This window comes from Megalopta genalis, chromosome 17 (assembly GCF_051020955.1).
Source record: "Megalopta genalis isolate 19385.01 chromosome 17, iyMegGena1_principal, whole genome shotgun sequence".
In the NCBI taxonomy this organism is placed as follows: domain Eukaryota; kingdom Metazoa; phylum Arthropoda; class Insecta; order Hymenoptera; family Halictidae; genus Megalopta; species Megalopta genalis.
The window spans coordinates 1,565,360-1,585,355 of record NC_135029.1 but is presented as its reverse complement, the minus strand read 5'-3'; the positions used below and the strand labels follow the sequence as shown (position 1 = coordinate 1,585,355).

Here is a 19,996-nt window from a genome sequence, read left to right as displayed (position 1 = left end):
AGTAAATCTTCTCGAAAGTTAGCATCCATATTTTGAAACGTGTTAAAACGCAAACCCTTCAATATCTCGACTTAAAAACAAAGTGACTTATGCCACTTTCAAAATAAACGGCTCATACCGTGAGTCAAATATTATACCTTGAAGAGTCGCGAAGACGAATCATCTGGAACCGGGGCACATATGGACACCTCCACTACTGGCTTTTAAGGAAATTTTGGGTATATAAGGGGTTCAAACGCGACTGCTAAGGGCTCGATGCTAGCGAGATTGAGTCGGATTCTCTTTCGAGCATTTCAACCGAGTACGTACATCGTTACAAGATTTTAAGTCCCCGCCTGGCTCAGTGCGAAAAACTGAGAGTACAGTCTAGAATCCGCGATACATACTTCTTTTACCAGTTAATTTGGTTGTCAAACTCAATTATTCCATTTCCTGATTCGAAGCAGTAGTTGGTACAAACCCACAGAGATGTAACTTTACCGCTCGAGATGTATCTTCATTTCTTCTTTGTAAAAGTTACGAGGCATCCAAACTCTAATTTCCACGAAACACATCTTAATTACCGTTTGTCGACGACCCGTTGATGAAAGAAGCTCCGGCTGGTCCACGCAATTTCATCTTGTACCCAGTGTCGACTCGGTGATGAAAGAAGCATTGGTCCACGAGACATATCCTAATTATCCAGTGGCGACCCGTTTATGAAAGAAGCATCGACTGGTTCAAAAATATATTCTAATTACCTAGTGGCGACCTTGTGATGAAAGAAGCTTCGGCTAGTCCACGAAACATTTCCTATAAACCTAGTGGCGACCCGTTTATGAAAGAAGCATCGACTGGTTCAAAAATATATTCTAATTACCTAGTGGCGACCTTGTGATGAAAGAAGCTTCGGCTAGTCCACGAAACATTTCCTATAAACCTAGTGGCGACCCGTTGATGAAAGAAGCTTCGACAAGTCCGCGCAATTCCCTTATCAAAATTCCAAAATCGCATCCAACTTCCGACTATATTAATCATGTATACTGTATAAGTAATTTAAAGCAGAATATTGAATACAGACATTTAAGGGGGCGTTTTAAAGTGAACTATATTTTTTTAGCGTCCTTTGAGATATTTTGGTGCAGAAATTATGACGCTTGTCGCTGACAAATTCACAGAGTTTATTTATACATATTTTAAGCACATTTACAAATTGTTTTGGTTAATAAAAGTTGAATGTGACAGCGGTTGTTTACACACATAGTGTAGTTTAAAAAAATCGTCACATATGGTATCAATGATCGTGACCATTTTGATTATTCGAAATGAAAGAACGTTTAAGATTCTTCATTAGTATGATAATTAAAATTTAAAAAATATTGATATTTTCAAATTAGATTATTGATGCCTTCTATTGCTTTTTCAATATTGGCAGTCTAAAAAATGAAACAAAAATTAGAATTTTAGATTGGCTCTAGTACGGTCTATAGGCATAGATATTATACTGAATGTGCAGCTAAACTTTCAAGGCAATTGGTCAAGTGGTTTTTGTGATATGACACTCTTTAAAAACACAGTGTTTCGAGAAAGACGCGTTTAAAATGTTGTATACTAATACTGATCATTCATATTATGAATATCATTGTCACTATAACTTTGTTAACTTTAAGAATTTTTAAAACTACATATTCTTCAGTAAAGTATAGAAAATATCTGATTTTTTCAATGATTCGCACTAGAATACACACTATTTGAACTTCTTCTCACAGGAGCTAGGAGTTTGATTTAGCTTTTTTGAATTTTGTGTTATTTATCTAGAGTACAATGGCTTTGTTATCACGAGATAGAACTCAAACAATACTTGTGTTGCCGATTTTTACTTACATCGGTGCATGGAATCGGTATAAAAAGGCTTTCGCGTGACAATGGGTCTACTGTTTCGTTAAACGTTCCACGATGGATCCGCGAACGTTGCTTTTCGTTGTGATTTTCAGCAGTTTCGGAATATTTATCAACTTCGTTATCTCCAACCCGATCGAAGTACCCGACGAAGAAACTGCATCCAATATAATAAAAATTCTTCTGGAATGCATGCACTCGAATACCGAAACATACAGAGCATGTTTAACAAGACAGAAAAGACATCATCATTCGCATGAAATAAGTATGATACAATATATATTCACGAAAATATACTGTTTAAATAGATACATTTTAAATAATTTTTAATATATTGATTTGATTAATGATATATCGCAAAACTAAGATGGAAATAAAAACAACAGAAAATGGAAGTTCCAATAGCATAGTTTGAAGAATTAGAATGAAATGCACGCGTCTTCTTGATTCTACCGTATGATATCAACATCGGCATATTTTAGTTAGTGGAATTTGTGGTGGAAATTATATATGAAACGTGTTACTACGACATTATCGTAAATATTCTAGTTTTTTCCTTTTCTCTATCAATAATTATTATTTCAACTTATGAGTTTGTCGATGAAACGATACACATGGCTTCTGAAATTTATTCCTTTTGACAGCAACAATTATTATATATCAAGTACCTCTTAATTAAACCATGGATATTGTATTATTATAGCCGTATATTAAATTAAGAATTATTTGCAAGGTAAGTATGCGATTATAATATCGAATGTAGAATGTATTTCGGAGGATTTAATATTTTCATACCAAGTGTTGTATTTCCGCGTGACAATGTTACTATGTTATAACAACTCAAATCAATCGGACACTTCTTCGCTATGATGTTAAATTTCTGAATTTCCCCACAGTTGAGCTCACAATGAAGAATTGTCCAGTGTCTTTTTGTACGAACTAAAATACATTCTTTTCCTATAATCAAAAAAATATATAGGGTGTCTCAAAAATATTGTAAGCCGTTGAAAGGCATGATTCCTGGGGTGATTTGAAAACACTTTTTGCTTAACCCTAGAAAGATAACCATATGACAACGTACGTAAAAGATAACCATACGCTTCAGAGGCGCATGCTTTTCTAAGGCGTCAATTTTATACTAACAATGGATATTTATTTAAGTTAATCTAGTCATTTTAAAGGTTTGGCATTATTGTAAAAACAAAATGCATATATATAATATTTTTCTTTATATTTTAAGTAATTTTAAACTTAAATCACTAGACCTCTATGAAAAATTAACAAAAATCAACAGTCTTCGCAGGCGCCTCTGCGACGTAGGTTATCTTTCTCGGGTTAATTAGGATAAGTATTGTTGGTGCGCAGTGTTCAAAGGGAAATAACTTACTCAGGGAGTAGAGTAGGTAACATATGCGCCGGATGTCCCGCATAGCGTTGTGGCACGTCTACCAAATGATGATTGAAACTCTGAGCTACAACTCCTTGCGTAACTTATTTTGGTAAGAACGCTGCTGGCGCCCTTCGGCGCGACAGCAAGATCGACGCGGCAGTGGTTGGCCGCAGCGGAGAGCGAGCTATATTCGCTGTCTGATTGGTTTTTGTTCTTCGTTAATAACTCGTCGCCAAGCCTTTGACCATATATAACTATAGACACGGCGACTATGTTTAATTTTTAAAAAGCAAATTCAATTAATCAAAAAGGAAATATTATATTTAGCTAATATCCAGATTAAGAGTAATAAAATACTTACTGGTGGAAAGTAATGTTCCCACTACTGTTTTAATTCTCTTTGCAGTCTTTTAAACAACACACACACACGCACCATTGGCTTAAAAAATGTTCAAAATTAAGTTCACGTAACTTAATCAATATTGAATATGAGTGTAGATAGCGTTCAAAAGCCTCTAAAGTTTGATCTTAAAGCCTGTTGCCATATCAACCATTTAGAATGATCATCTTGCCACGTCAGTATCTTTCGCGAGTCGTCTTTGTGTCACTAAACTCTCGTTTTATCTGGAGACGCACTATACATATGTCGTAGGATATGTCACGGAGGTCATTTTCGCTACCGGAGAAATTACTTCAAGTTGTCTCAGAAATCACATATTTCAAGGACTGACAACATTTTTGGGTCACCTCGTATATACTGCTGTTTCTCTTACGGTGTCTGTATTCAATTATTATCCTCCTAGATTACAATTGAAATTTATTTTATAGTTTCTAGAATAAGTAGGCATAAGGCATAACATAATGCGAACATTGAAATCTATGTCTTGTTAAGATCATAGTTGCATGGAGCCATGTGTAGGATCTTGTATACAGGAGAAACTGTACGATCCTGATTCTTGTGCGGACAGTTGTAAATATTGCATAAAGCGACAAAATCATCGTAAAATTGATATCGCTGAGACCACGTATGAAACAATATGCATTAACAACAATTGTACTCAAGTTAAAAGCGATGATCGTGAAGCATTAACCGTCAATGTTACTGCTCATGTCCACATTCATAATCACTACAGTACGCAGACGACTGGTAAGTAATGAGTTATTTTGTTCTCATATTCTTGAAGTTAGGCACGTTGTACAATATTCTGAAATTACTCTTTCTGTCAATTAGCTAAACAGAATTGTCCGTGTTATTATGCCACTTGGCAACCTTGCTACTGTCGGCCTTCATATCCAATATGCCAGTATCAGAATCAATGGCCCTGCATTCCAGTAAGTACATACAAGTACTTTATCATAACTCTACCTATCATTCGTACTAAATTTTCATAATTAAAGAATGACAATGAGACTCTTCGTTTTCATCATATGTGTTTAGCTTTTGACAAATTTAATTTTAAATATTTTCTGGCAAAAACTGTCCCGTGTTTGAATTCTTTACACTTTGACGATGTGCGACCGAGCATAGATCTCTTGAGTCTACACTAATATACACCTTAAAAGTTAATTACTCTATTAAAATTGTATGCTATGGTACATCTGAGGAATAATTATACAGAATCACTGATACAAAATACAGAAAAAAAGGATTCTGTACTTGTCATTCGTACGGTGTATATGTATACATATATGTATGTATAATGTATTGAGACAGAAATTGGATTTAATCCACGACTGCCTGATCGTAGTACATGATGCATGCACTGCGTATACAACAGTATTTCTGAAAATGTTTATACATTTTATTAGCACTGCTGCAACGTATTTTATAAATCGTGTTTCTTCAGCAGAAAGTAATTAACCCGAAGTCAGTGTGGTGGAGCATGGAACAGCACAACCGGCTTTAGGCAAAATGACAATAATAATAATAATAATAATAATAATAATAATAATAATAATAATAATAATAATAATGTCGTATTATTTAAACATTTTGTTAAAGAAATTTTACACCTCACCAATGACGCGGTAATACACGTTCTGTTTGAAAACAAAATGTTGTAATTACTACATTCAACAGCTTTGTAAAGAAGATAAAATTAAAGTTCCATGTTAAGAGAGATTTCATATTGAACAATTATTGGTAAAAATTTTTGTAAAATCTTTTTCTCTCTCACCTTTAATTTTGCCATTAACCATTTAAATATATATGATCATATCTAAACTGTATATACATTTGCGATGGTTACAGCGGAGTGTTCAGTATTCATGAGTTTAATAGTGAATAGAGTACAGTAATGCAGTAAATTCTCTGCAATTGTCTCTCTCAGCTTTTAAACAAAAATGGATAACTTAGGAAGAAGAGATACGATTGTTCGAGCCTTGTGGCCCGTTTTTATAGCCACCGATTGTCAGCAACTATAAAAACTAGCCGCGAGGCTCGAGTAATCGTGTCTCCTCTTTACAAATTGTCCACTTTTGTTTACGATCAGAGGGACAATTGGAGAGAATTTAATATATGTATGTTATTTATTATAGGACTTACAGCAACAACAACCGATCGCTCCACTACCGATGGGTCCACCATTGATTGGTTCACCATCGATCGGTCCAATACCAATCGGACCGCCACCCATAGGTCCACCACCCATGGGTCCACCACTGATTGGTTCACCATCGATCGGTCCAATATCAATCGGACCGCTACCCATAGGTCCACCACCCATGGGTCCACCACTTATGGGTTCAACTTGTGGAAACAATGATTGTAATCCTGCTACTGGAAGCTGTTGTTAAATAAGACAAAACGCGCTCTTTGGATATTCGAAAATACTTGATGAACGTTTCCTTCCTTTCTGTTGCACAATCGCTCACACTAGGCATCCTGCTCCAGGACCCTCTGCTCTCCTCGTTTTGTCTTTTACATTAGTTATCGCGCAACTAACTTCAGAAAGTGACATCTTCTGTTGCCGTCTTTTTTAAGTAACAGAATAACTCTTCTTATCTTAATGTTATAAGGATCACGTATCTTTGACAATACATATTTAATTTAAGGACCTTTACCAATACTTTATAAGTCAAGTAGTTCTATTGAACAAAATAAACGATATGCGTAACCAGATTTCCAATCATATATAAAAGTACGAATACCCATCTTAAAGATGTTTACTTCAACATGCTCGTAAGGATCACAATGTTAATTTGTGTGAGTATATTTCTATATCTATCCCATTGATAAAGAAACACTTTTTTAAACATTGTCTAGTAAAACTAGTCTTTCTAATGGTTCCGGAAGATTCAAGATATTTGGCACAGTTTGAGAAAAGGATTTTACTTGGGAATAATGTCTCTATATTCGTTGATGTCTTTGTTGCATGTGTAGGCTGAAATAATATAGGTAAAGCTATACTTTGAAAGAAAATATGGAAATGATTCGTCTTTACAATAAAAAGAAAAAGAAATTGCACGCTATGTATAAAGATATTTATCGTGGATTGTCCGGTAAAGGTAATCCCAAAAGTCATTTGATATTTTGGTGAAATTTTATAATTATACCATAGGAATGAGAAAATAGTGCTTGATTCTGAATGCAACCGAAATCATCAATGTACCAGCACCAAAGTTACGACTTATCTTTTCTTAAAGCAGTCGTTGATTAAAAAAAACATTAATATATTGAATTTATCATGAAATGAATTCGACGTAATATACGAAACGGTTGTAGCAAAATTATAGAGTTTTGGCATGACCAGCTTGTTCACTAAATTTAAATCAAATTGCAAGCCTTTAGGGAATAATTTCAAGAAAACAACATGGCAATTGCAAGCAGTATAAAGTCGAGTGTCCATCTGAGAGTAACACTGTATAAAAGTATTCACAAGTGTACCATATGCAAACGTAATACAAACAATATTTGTGTCGTTTTCAGAGAAGATCAACTACGTTCTAGCATCCAATTGTGTGTGTGTGTGAATTATGCGATACCGGATATTTCAAGAAAGTAGGAATAGCAAATTTTTTAAACGGGTGTGTTGTATTCTGCGCGCTAATTATTTATGAGACTTCACAGTTTATTTTACACCCAATATGAATATCGTAAAAATGTTCGAGGATCCATAGAATTGTTTCTTTTTTTCAGAAAATATTCAATGTTGAAAATTAAAGATTTTTTATAAACTAAGTTTTTAAAACGCTTAGTATATGCAAGGAAAGGTCGTAATTTGTTAAATACCCTAATAGAGAAGTATTTTACATGTATAGATATATATAAAGTTATGGTAAGATATTCAAACTTACTGGTGTAGAGGGTCATTGAGTTTAACCCCTTAACGCGCAGAAACGTATTAACACGGGCGTGCAAAACCGGCCAAAATGTGCAGACCCGTATATATACGGTCGGCGTCGCAACTTATGTCGCTAAAATGTTCAGATTCGAATATATCCGGGCAGTAAAAATAACTTAATAAAAACCAAGGAAAATATTCAATTTATTGATATTCATCGTGTAATTCTGTATTGTAAGCTGTAAAGTTTGTTTATTTGGGATTATAAAATATGGCCTTTTAGGGTGACACTTATAAGCATCTCTGACCTGGTAATTGTTTCTATCTATCTATATCCATTATTGCGTATCTAATTAGCGTTGGCACTTTTGTGAGTTTTGTTATGACTAATTTATTTATTACTCTCCAGTTATCTCCGATCTCTTTCTATTTTTTGCTTATTCAGGAATAAAATATGCACTTTTAGGATGGCACTTATGAACATTTAGTGTATTATTCGTGAGCAAGTCGTGAAGTAAAGTAGACGTTATCAAAGTGAATTTCTTCAAAGACAATTGTTTTTTATTTTTTACAATGGTGTATTTTTATGGTGTATTTTTATAGAGAGTAAATTGGATTTTTAGTGTATAAAAGGTATGTTTTCTAATGTTGAAATAAGGAATGTTGGGCTATGTGCTGCACCTTGTTTTGAAATTTACCATACAAAAGAAAATTTTGAATAGTTTTAGTTTATTATATATTTTTCAGCTAATAAATATTATTATTATATTATTACAAATTTAGGTAAAATTAAATATTTTTCAGTTTTTTTTTTCGTCTCCTTCCCCTTCAAAATAGTAACTGGTAATTGAATAACAGTACGATGGGTACAAAATTCGATCTGCAATGCGATTCAATATTCACTATAATTATTTATCCACTATTTTTATTGAATTTTTAGTAATTTTTGCATTTTTTTTACATATTTATTGAAATTAAGGTCCAAATATGTATTTTCTTAGATAAAAAGAATTTATCTTTTTTGGTCGGTTTTTTTTTTTTTAATTGTGCATTAAGGGGTTAATATTAGCATATTTGATGTGTAGGACGACAGTATCATGACTGCCAAGTGACATAATAACATGGACATTGCGGTTTATCTAATTAAAAGAAAATAGTTACTCCAAAATGTTGAACACATTATATTTTGCGTACAAAGTGCTTCGTTTTGGGAACATAAAAAAAGACGTATTACTCACTAGGCAATACAGAGCTAGTATTGAGATGATTATGAACGTGGATATGAGTAGTATAATTGATTGTTACTGGTTCATCGTGCTCAGGTTTAACCTTAGTACAATTCTCGTGACTACATGTTATTCGAATTTCGGTGTCAATAATATTAATTTTACGAAGCTTGAGACACTTGTCTACTCCTACTACAATTCTCTATAGATGGCCTCATGCAGTTATGATCGAAACAAGATATAGGTTTTAATGTTCGTAATATGTTATTTCTTATCTCTATTTATTCCATAAAGTATAGAATACATTTCACTTGTAATGTAAGAAAATTATAATTGAATGAAACCACACCGTAACAGAAACAGCTTCATCCCTATCTTTTAGATCGTTTAAAAATAGCAGATTTTATATCGAACAAATTTACGCTGAGAGTTCGCAAAAGTTTAACATCACATGATTCATTAATTGCAACAATTACATACTTAACAAATCGCGGTTTCAGGGCAGATGTGTTTGAACGTTTTGAATTGTTATAACTTTGCAACGATGTCACACTGAAATGCAACACTTGGCATGATAAAGTTAAATCTTTCTAAATATGTAATAATTTCTTCCGATGTTATATACATTTACTCTGAAAATAATCACTAATCTAACGTGTAAGAGACATTTAGTAGTTCAATAATTGTTGCTGTTAGGTTGTTCATATATTAGTCATTGATCAAGAAAAGAAAGAAACTACAATATTCACAATGCTATCTTAGTGGCACCTTTCATACATGTATGTATGTATTTGTACGACAATCTCCACTATGCAACTAACAAGATATGCCAGTATTGAAGTCAAAGATGCCAAATCGATGTCGAATCAAGATTTAAATTTATTTATAAATATAAATTTCATTTATTTCTTCGAAATCTGTTATCAAATTGTAAGCTGAAACGTTAATATTTCTACTTTGGCTTTTCGCTATATCATCAATCAAATTAACATATTAGAAAAATGATTTAAAATTGAATATTAAAATTACCTAAATATTATATTTTCTTGATGTATATCCGGTCAAACCTACATTATGAGAATGTAAATTCCGTTGCTCTCTTTTAAAGCACGCTATGTACATATGTATGTGGGATTCTTTATCGCGAGTCTTTCGGACGGATATCTTGATTAACCCTTTCGCTACGGGCGGATTTTCCGCCGCGGTACTTCTGCTGGACGGCGCGCTGCGACATCGCTGCACGCTACAAGACGCCGATCGTTGCGGGGGTACCGCAGCGGAGAACCCGCCCGTAGCAAAAGGGTTAATCCAAATGAAGTTAAACAAAATTGAAAAAAATAAGGCATATCTATTTATCCGTTGTTGAGAGAAAAATAAGGTGAATTAGCTTTCTGCAGTAAGCACTGACTTTATTCGCTACAAACGATAGTGGCCTGTAGTATCTGGGTGGCATCTTATGGAAGGCCACTATAGTGGCCCTTAGTACCTCGATGGCATCTTATGGAAGGCCACTATAGTGGCTCTTAGTATCTCGATGGCATCTTATGGAAAGCCACTATAGTGGCTCGTAGTACCTCGATGGCATCTTATGGAGGGCCACTATAGTGGCTCGTAGTATCGAAAGGGTTAAAGAATCACCCAATTTAATATTCTAAAGTAAGAAATATTACATACTTCGATGTATGGACGCTGACTGTATCTTCGCCCTTCTTCTTTCTTTATTCTCTCGCTCAGCACACGACACACGCACTCGCAACACACACACACACACACACACATTCTTAACGCCCACGCTTTTCACTCACTACATGTACAGTGGCATGGTACAGTTAATAAAATTAAATATTATTGATTGTGCATTTATACATGAAGCAAGTATACAAAATTCAATTTATACTTTTTACAAGTTTACAATATATTTTCCTTAATTTACTATACTTAAAATGTTTCTTGCATTTTTTCTGCGTAGATCTCAAATTTTCTGTGGACACATACCTAAGTACATACATCAATTTCTGTATTTTCACAGGTTTCTTTGGGTGAAGAAACCTTATTTTTAATAACAGCAGTACACACCTTCGCGCCATGGATTCGATAAGTTTTGCATTGGATTTTGTATTGTATTGAAAATAGATATTTTTTGGTTTTTGTTCTTTTATACGTTTGTCAACATCAATCCACAGCATCTCGATTGGATTGAGGTCTGGCTACTTCATGACATGAATATTCTTATCACTCAGAAATGTTTTCACCACTTTTGCAGAATGTTTCGGATCATTATCCGCACGTATTCTTCGGCGAATGGAAGCAGTACATTTTCTACAATATTCAGATATACATACATATCGGTCCATGATATCCGTTATTCGATGGATAGGATTGTTCCGGCGTGATATTCTTATCTTTACTCATCGCAGTACTGTTGTAATACGTCTAACTACCCCCAATTTTCAGCAGATATCGAGAAACATTGTTTACATTGTATTGTAAATGCGTATAACCGCAGTGTACTCAAGTAGTTGTCCGCTACGAAACGAACAGGTCAGATTCGTCTGATACTACAAATAATTTGAAAGTAAATGAAGTCATATTAGAAGTAAAAATTGTGAGCGCCAATCAATATACCTGTGAAAGAAAACACAGTGCAGGGAGTACGGACGATTGTCTAGAAAGCTGAGGATGTCGATACAAGTCCTATGGTATCAATCACTATCGAATATTGGAATATTATTTGCAACGATACTTATCTCGAGACTCATTTGGATGTGGTAGAGCATCTAAACTGCGTGAAACGAAGACATAATCCGTTAAAAAGGATAGGATATGAACAGTTTTATAGGTAACGATTACATTGCAATATCAACATATACAGGGTGTCCCAGGTTTTAACCCTAGAAAGATAACCATATGACAACGTACGTAAAAGATAACCATACGCTTTAGAGGCGCATGCTTTTCTAAGGCGTCAATTTTATACTAACAATGGATATTTATTTAAGTTAATCTAGTCATTTTAAAGGTTTGGCATTATTGTAAAAATAAAATGCATTTATATTATATTTTTTTATATTTTAAGTAATTTTAAACTTAAATCACTAGACCTCTATGAAAAATTAACAAAAATCAACAGTTTTCGCAGGCGCCTCTGCGACGTAGGTTATCTTTCTCGGGTTAATGTTCAAACTTTGTTAGTGTATTCTATGGCACAAAGTAAGAAAAAAATGTTATGTAAACATAGGTCATATAGAGCTTTATTAAGAAGTTATAACAAAAATTCAGAATAGGAATAGTAATCAACTTGCTGTTACTGCGAGCATTGGCTTGAATAGATCAGCACATGCCGTGTGTTTATGTAAGCTGTGTTCATTAATAAATTTCGAAATGTATTAATAACCGTTGTTGACAATACATGATTGACATCGATCGAAGATTTTTTTTTAATTTTTTATTTTTTTTTTAGTTGATTACTATTCCTATTCCGAATTTTTGTTATAACTTCTTAATAAAGATCTGTATGACCTATGTTTACATAACATTTTTTTCTTACTTTGTGCCATAGAAAATACTGACAAAGTTTGAACATTAAAACCTGGGACACACTGTATAGTCTATATCTATTAAATGGACTCCTATCGCGTACAGCATGTATGCATTAGTGAGATCAATTCGTGTGAATCGAATGACAGAGTTGACCTCATTTGATTACGTATTGGTTCGGTACATTTAACAAATATTGAGAAGAATTTGTCATCTAAATACCTAAGATGTTACATTAGTGTATGTAAAATAGGAAGCTGGTTTAAACTGCTATGTGCTACGAACAAAAATATTGGACGCGTTTTACACGATTGTCCTGCTTGAGATCGTAAATAACTTACTAATATAACGTAACGGATATGGATTAGCTATGATTAGATTAGGATCAAAAATTTTCTCTGAGATCTTTTCGTTGAAACGAAAGGACTTGGTGAGAAAATACTATATGCAAAATTTGGAAGCACGACTACGGGAACCAGAGCCGCAGATTCGTTGAAGTTTAAACACTTTAATGATTTCATTTTCAAACATAATTGTACTTCGTTATTTTAGAGGCGTTATTAAATGATTTTGGCGAAAAGATGTTTAAGATGTACAATGATCAGCTTTATGTGTTACTTCCATAGATGTATAGAAAATCTTTTTTTATTTACCATTAATTAAAAAGCGTATGATGCAGAATTTGACAAGGGAGAAGATACCGAATTTGGACACATCGATTTTGATAAAAGGGTCTAACTAAATAAGATGGGCAAAATTTCCCGTGTGCAAAATGTCAACCTTGTAGCTTGTCCAGGAAGGTTACAAATGATAGGACTAAAAGGCGTTACCTTTTCCACAGACTCGTTGGTAAATTCTTTTATTTAAATCTCCGCCCTGTTCCGCGGTGGAAAAAGGGTGCTAATTTTGGGACGAGAACAATAGATTTTTAGAAAACGAAGATAAGATGATTCAGCCGATTCAGATTCCGATGTCGAAACAATAGAAACCTCAAATGTTCAATTACGACCAACAATCAGAGAAATAGTCACAGCAATCCGAAAAATGGTAAAAATATTTAAAAATTCGCCGGTAATACAAAATTAAAGTAAAACCAGGTAGAACACTATGAATGCTATGATTAGCCGATTTTTGAGAGTACGGAATCCTATTAAAAAAGCGCAGTCTGAAATAAATGTAGATTGTATGTGGAACGATGAATATATTAAAATTACCGAAATTTTATTAGCAACATTAGAGTCTATAAGAATTACAATAGAGAATCTTAATAGAGAACATTCGACATTATTAACGGCTGAAAATGTTCTTAAATTCTTATTTAAAGCTTTAGAAAAACTGAATACTGAATTAAGTAATGAGCTTCTTGTTGTTATTACGGAAGGAATATCTAAAAGAGCAGAATCTTCGCAAAAAGATTCCGAAGATACATTTTTCTATTTAACGTCCAAGGCAGTTATCTATAAAATGACAAAACAAATTCTAAGTAGACTTTTCGGAAAATATAACAATAATTCTTATGAAAATAATGAAGAACTGTCAAACTCTCAGAATGAGGAACTATTACTGAAGAAACAGTTAGAATTAGAAATTGCAGGTAGCCTTCAAAAATTTAGTGTCGAGAGTTTAGCGTCAGAAAAAAATAAATTTCGAACTCTAACAAAGAAATTCCAAATTTTTGAGTTCACTAGAAAAAGGACACCCAAACGGCAACAACTTTTGGATGTTCTACATAGAATAATACATACAACATCCACATAAAATGAAAGATATTTTTCTACAACTACAGATTTTATTACAAAAAAAGAAGTAGATTGTCTGATTCTACACTGAGACACTTCTTAAGAAGACATTTCAAAACAAAAGCGTAATATTTCATTTTATAAAAGTTCGGTATTAAATAAATAAATTTGTCGGTTATATTTAGCGTCAATTTTTCGCTAATTTTTAAAGTTTTTAAAGTTGTGTATGTATTGAACAGGAATAAACATTGATCTAAAGTTTCTTGCGCTTTTGATAAATATTATCCATGGTATTCCAGATATCATAAGTTTTTCAATATTTTTTTATTTCATTAAAAATTCTAGAGAATTTTCAAGAAATATAGCCTCATTTCTCATTTCTTGAGAAATGGAAAATGTTGAGAAATCAATAACGATACTGACAACGCTATACATAAATTTAGCCACCTCAGAAATACATTTTTCTCTGTAGCAGTCAGATATAGTTCACTAGCTGATCGTACCATTTAGATAGAGTCCGCTAACGTACCACAGTATTTTCTACAGAGTCGGTAATTCAGAACCTGAGAAAGATAAAGCATTGCATGGAATGTTTATACGGATCCTGTCTGTGGTTGTATCAAAATGTTGTACCTACTCACTGTCGGATGGCGCCACGATTAACTTTTCTGGATTTTAACGAATTTATTGTTTGCAACTTAGTATTGTTTACAAGATACTAGTTGACTGTATATCTATTTTCAAACGTACAATCAATGCAAAGGCAACAATTATCAACAGCTTCTCCTGTGCTTTAATTCACAAAAATTGTTCATATTAAGCATTTATAAAGAAATAAGTTGAAATTTGAAAATTGGGAGATCTGAAATTTGGAAGATTAAGAGAATTTAGGAATATTAATATATTATTTCCAACTTATGGAAATCATTGTTTCTTGTTTCTTGCAATTGGTACAGAAAAATTGTACTTAATCATACCTATGCCCGACATTATACATATCACCGTAGTACTATATTTTGTTATATGAGCCGTTTATTTTGAAAGTGGCATAAGTCACTTTTTCAAAAAAATCGTGTTAATGGTAACACTAATTACAATTGAACGGTATCTTTTCATTTTTTAAAAATTTGCAATCAATAAGTTGAGAACTATTGAGATTTGTTCGAGAGAAGTTTTGCTAATTAACGGTATAACAAACATGTTTATTTTGAAAGTGGCGTAAGTCGCTGTACTCGGGATATTAATTGCGGGGCTTAGTGTAAAAGAAATAGAAACGTGTGATAAGTGTGTGTGAAGTATTGTTTTGAATTATTTTCAGTATTTTTAAAAAAGTTGTGATCACTGGACTTATTTTTATAAGTGCGAAAGAATAGTGCAGTTTTATAAATTATATTATAGTGATAATAATAATATAATAATATAATAGAAAAAAAAATGGATCCGTTATACGCTGGATCTCGTCCTGCTTCTTCAGCCAAATACAAAGACATGATGGACTTGCTTAATTATATACCCCCAATATACCACAGTTATTTTAAAAATGTGAAACAAAACACGATTTCCGGGGACTTAATCACTCCTATTGATGACGAAAATTAAATTCAACTGATGTCTGTTCATATAAATTACTTATACTTATGTTTCAAAATGTACTAATTATTTTTGTATTTTATGAATATTAAAATAAAAAATACTTAAATCATACCTTTATATTAAATATGTTCATGGTATAAATTATTATTATATATGTAATTTATTCAACAATTTTAGTAAATCACTGTCCTTTCAAAACATCACTTTAGTAAAACACGTCGGACAAAATTAATATATGTCAGTCATTTTTCTAAACTATTTATTTTGAAAGTGGCTGAAGTCACTTTACCGTAATGAAAAGTGGTGATTTTTTAATGTTTTTACGAAATTATTTATACTGAGAAAAATATCAGTATCCTGAGATAACAAATACAAGTAAATCTTCTCGAAAGTTAGCATCCATATTTTGAAACGTGTTAAAACGCAAACCCTTAAATATCTCGACATAAAAACAAAGTGATTTATGCCACTTTCAAAATAAACGACTCATATATAAGAGTGTCCGTTTGTGTGCGTACAATATTTGCATTACTCTACAGGAAAATCTGATGACTTTCAGATATTCCAAGTTTAGGAATTTGATTTCGTTGGAATTCTTCCTATTTATTAATAACTAAATCTTTATACTTATGCATTTTTAATATTTATAAACGGAGAATTTATATCTTTCTCACGACATGAAAGATCTTGATTTTCCACTGATATTTATTTTCTAAACGTTGCAAGTGTTTGCAACTTGTCAAGCATTGCATAAAATGCTATGTTTAATATATGTATGTCTGACAAGTGATACATTTTACTTTAATGACAAGCCGTATCTAAAATGTGTACAAAACAGTGTCTTTTCCTGTTAGATTTAACAATTTTCTTATTTTACAATTATTGAAATCATAAAAACGCTTACACCGAAAACCATTAAATAAATTTATTCATCCAAACACATATTAATATAAAAATTGGTAGAAATCTAAATAAATTCAATCTTGTAATTTTTAAAAGGCAACACACACAGACCAGTCGCGTTTAATGCTCGGTACGGTTAGTGTTTATGAACCGACAATCTTTAGCATAAAAGATCAAGAGGGATCTTTAACATTGTAATATTTGGCATATTATACAATGTTTTATTTATTTCATTTTATTATTTCAATGTAATATAAATATCGTTGGAAATTATTCAATACATCGAAATACTCTTAAGGATCATAAAATCGTTTCCCAAATGTATGTGTACTATTTAAAACAGTACGACACGCGTATACTGCGCAGATAAATTATAATACTTCTTTTGAAATTATTTATCTATCTTATCTAATAAATAACAAGCTAAATAAATATAGAAACAAACATTTGGTCATAGTTCTTCATATACAATCTCCTTATCTCGTATTATTACATTGTGAAAGAATGAAAATAATACATACATTAACATATTATTCATTCGATATTATACAGAGACATAAAATTATTCTCATAATTAGTGTTCTATGAACGTTTTAAATATTTCGATATTTGTAAGATAATCTGGCTACAAAATTGATCAAGCACGCGTTTCTCACTATATATATGTTAGTGCTCGGAATGCTTCAGATCGCAACATTGGGCTCCGCCTCCTGACTACCGACGCAGCGTCACGCCCCCGCGTTGCGATTGTAGTCAGGAGGCGAAGCTTAATGTTGCGTTCCAAAGCATTTCGTGCACTTATATAGGCGAAGTAGAAAAGGTTAATACAGAGCACCTAAAGTACTAGGACACCTTTTGTAATATAATATGAAGTCCGGACACCTTCAAATGTTTACGTTTTGAACAGATTAGAGTAATCTTCTATTCTTAAATTCAGTAGATTTTCTGTACAATAGTTTTATACATTATTTCTTAACGTTAATTTTATAAGCTTTACGCTTTATAAGTTTTACATACTAACTAACGCTTTAATAATTAACGCCTTAATAAATAAACGTTTTAAAACATAAACGTCGTAATAACTAACCATATGTCAACAGATTATTGCGAACCAAAAGTGAATCAAAAGTTAAAAAACTGAACGAAGACAGTTTTTGGTGAAAATTGTGATAGAACTGCGATTTCTGCGATCTTTAATTTGTTGTAACTCGTAACAACGTGAACCGACTTTGATAAAATTTTCAACACACATACAAGTTATCGAGATCTACTTTTTAAATTTTCGTTACAGGCTCAGAATGATAAGATAAAAAAACGAGAGATTTTTGTTTTTTTGTCATTCCAAGTAATAGCAAAACTTAAAAAAAATCATTTCAATCATCGTCTAGTAAACTAGTCCTTCTATCATCTAAAAAAATTCGAGTCATTTAGATCTGTTTTAAAATAGTTATTGCGTTTTAAATGATGTACGAACACTTTCGTGGACTACTGTATGTTTAAGCAAACATTGAGTATCGTATAAACGTTATTTTTACTACGAGTGTTGTAATGTAGTTATGTATTCCGAATATTGTGTTGTAACGTAAGTTCGTTACGTTACGTTGACGAATCGTAACATGACATTGTTTATTTAATTCGTTAACAACTTTGCGCAGTAAAATGTCATATACCTTACAAGGGAAGGTCCGCACGGTTGACGCTCAATTTTTGATGAGATTTGGTACAGTGATGGAGCTTGTAAAGCTGAATTCAATGATACCCGGTTTTGGGGGCAGACGGCTTATAGTTTTTGAGATAATTAACCCTTAGCACTCCGAACCGTAAATGCCTCAAAAATTGGTGCGATCGTTACGCTGAACATCCTGTATAATATTTTGAAATCTGATTTAGCTGGAAATATTTAGATGTTATTCTTCAGATTCCAGTAGAATATTTGGATAGTAACATCACTTACTATCTTTTTTCAAATCATATCAACCCTAGGACACCTAGAGGATTAGAACATTTATGGTAACTTTTTGTGTCCATGTAAAGTAACGTGCTAAAAGTATCATTTTTTCTGTTCGAGATACATATATCTGTTTATACGATACTGTGAAATAATACATATTACTGAAAAAATTAAATATAAAAATTTTACGAAAGGACATTGTTAGAACAGAAACACATGCTTAAAATTCTGTGAACAATTTTGTAATCATCTCTTAAGGATATCTAGGGTTTATAGAAACGTGTGCAGTTTATTAACCCTTAGCACTCCGAACCATTCTGGACGTTGGCTACCAGCTACTCAGCGCCACTTTTCGGCAGAAACGGGCATTTACAGACCCTCGTATTATTTAGTATGGTTTTGGAACTAACATATTATAATGATGTTGGACTTATATGAATTTGGCTGAAATCGAGAAATTTACAGAAAAATCAATATTTTATTTCTTATAATTTTATTATTGTTTGTTTTATAATTTTGTTTTGTTGTTGTAATCGCTATCTATGCGAACTCTTTCTCTCGTCGTCTTGTTGCTTGGACGATATCACTGTCACTGCTATCAAAACGATAGACTAACTGTAGAAGAAAACCTTCTACTTATCTGTAGTAACATTTCTGTGTAACATTTCTAACATGTCTGTATAAACGTTTATCTGGAACACATCTTCACTACTACTTGTGTCATGTGACTCATTCGTGTTTGAACGTTTTGCCATGGTTCTAATAAAAAATATGAATAAATACATAGGTTGAAAATTTCTAATTGTTGATGATATTTACCAAAAAAACTTTTACCAAACAATTTATTTACCAAGAGAAGAATCACTTTCCGATTTTCTCACTCGTTAGATCTATCTATACCGCTCGACGCTTCAAACCAGACTGAGTTCAGCTTTGAAAATCTTTTCCTCCAGATTTTATGATTATAAATCTCACTGTACAGTGCGTGCTATGTTCGCATACCGATCTTTCTTCTACAAACTTGCCTTATCGCTCTTTTCAAGTGGCGCCTTTGAAGTGCTCGGACCGTCGTGAGCACGCCTCTCACGTTCTCGTCAAAACTCGCTGACATTTCTTGTATATACAACTCTTGTTACTACTTATACTTATACTTATACTTGTATATACTTGTATATAATTTTACTATATTTTGATTTGATTTCTTGTGCCATTTCAAGAGAAAACTTCAGGGAAACATGCATGTCTCAAAAAGTTGCGCTGAAATAACTCAATTCCCCGTAATCACTAATAAACTTGAATGTCCCACGAGAGGGGACATCCGAGTGATATGCTAGAATTACGATGTCCCACGAGAGGGGACAGCGGAGTGCAAAGGATTAAACTCAGGAAGGACTTTCTTCGCTTCTATTGTAGTACTTCCTGAAAAAAATTTCATAATATAGGTCCCAATTAGAACAGATGTAAAAGAATTCTTGAGATTAAAAGTTTTAGTTTAA

At 32.8% G+C, this 19,996-nt stretch overlaps 2 protein-coding genes and 1 long non-coding RNA gene across 8 annotated transcripts in view; 2 read left to right on the top strand and 1 right to left on the bottom strand.

The window, feature by feature from the left end:
• Positions 1-19,996, top strand: part of LOC117222869 (uncharacterized) — a 61,421-nt gene that overhangs the window by 19,941 nt on the left and 21,484 nt on the right. For 4 of the 6 annotated variants that reach the window (XM_076527256.1, XM_076527254.1, XM_076527253.1 and 1 more), the window contains exon 2: positions 10,807-11,616. The exons of the other annotated variants lie outside the window; for them this stretch is intronic. The gene's annotated coding sequence lies outside the window, so the exon portion shown is untranslated. The remainder of the gene's footprint in view (positions 1-10,806; positions 11,617-19,996) is intronic. 6 annotated transcript variants of the gene reach the window in all.
• Positions 1,899-6,098, top strand: LOC117222853 (uncharacterized). The gene is made up of 4 exons (XM_076527262.1): positions 1,899-2,143; positions 4,161-4,415; positions 4,500-4,600; positions 5,807-6,098. The coding sequence occupies exons 1-4, from the start codon at positions 1,936-1,938 to the stop codon at positions 6,062-6,064; spliced, it is 822 nt and encodes a 273-aa protein (XP_076383377.1). The 5' UTR covers positions 1,899-1,935; the 3' UTR covers positions 6,065-6,098.
• LOC117222854 (uncharacterized) lies at positions 2,644-3,531 on the bottom strand. The gene is made up of 2 exons (XR_004490766.2): positions 3,266-3,531; positions 2,644-2,835 (listed from the first exon to the last, which is right to left on the bottom strand). It is a non-coding gene; the product is annotated as an uncharacterized LOC117222854 (long non-coding RNA).

Coding starts and splice junctions, on each gene's coding strand:
- LOC117222853 (XM_076527262.1), top strand. CDS start 1,936: ATGGATCCGCGAACGTTGCTTTTCGTTGTGATTTTCAGCAGTTTCGGA. Junction 4,416..4,499: donor CTACAGTACGCAGACGACTG/GTAAGTAATGAG, acceptor TCTGTCAATTAG/CTAAACAGAATTGTCCGTGT. Junction 4,601..5,806: donor ATCAATGGCCCTGCATTCCA/GTAAGTACATAC, acceptor TATTTATTATAG/GACTTACAGCAACAACAACC.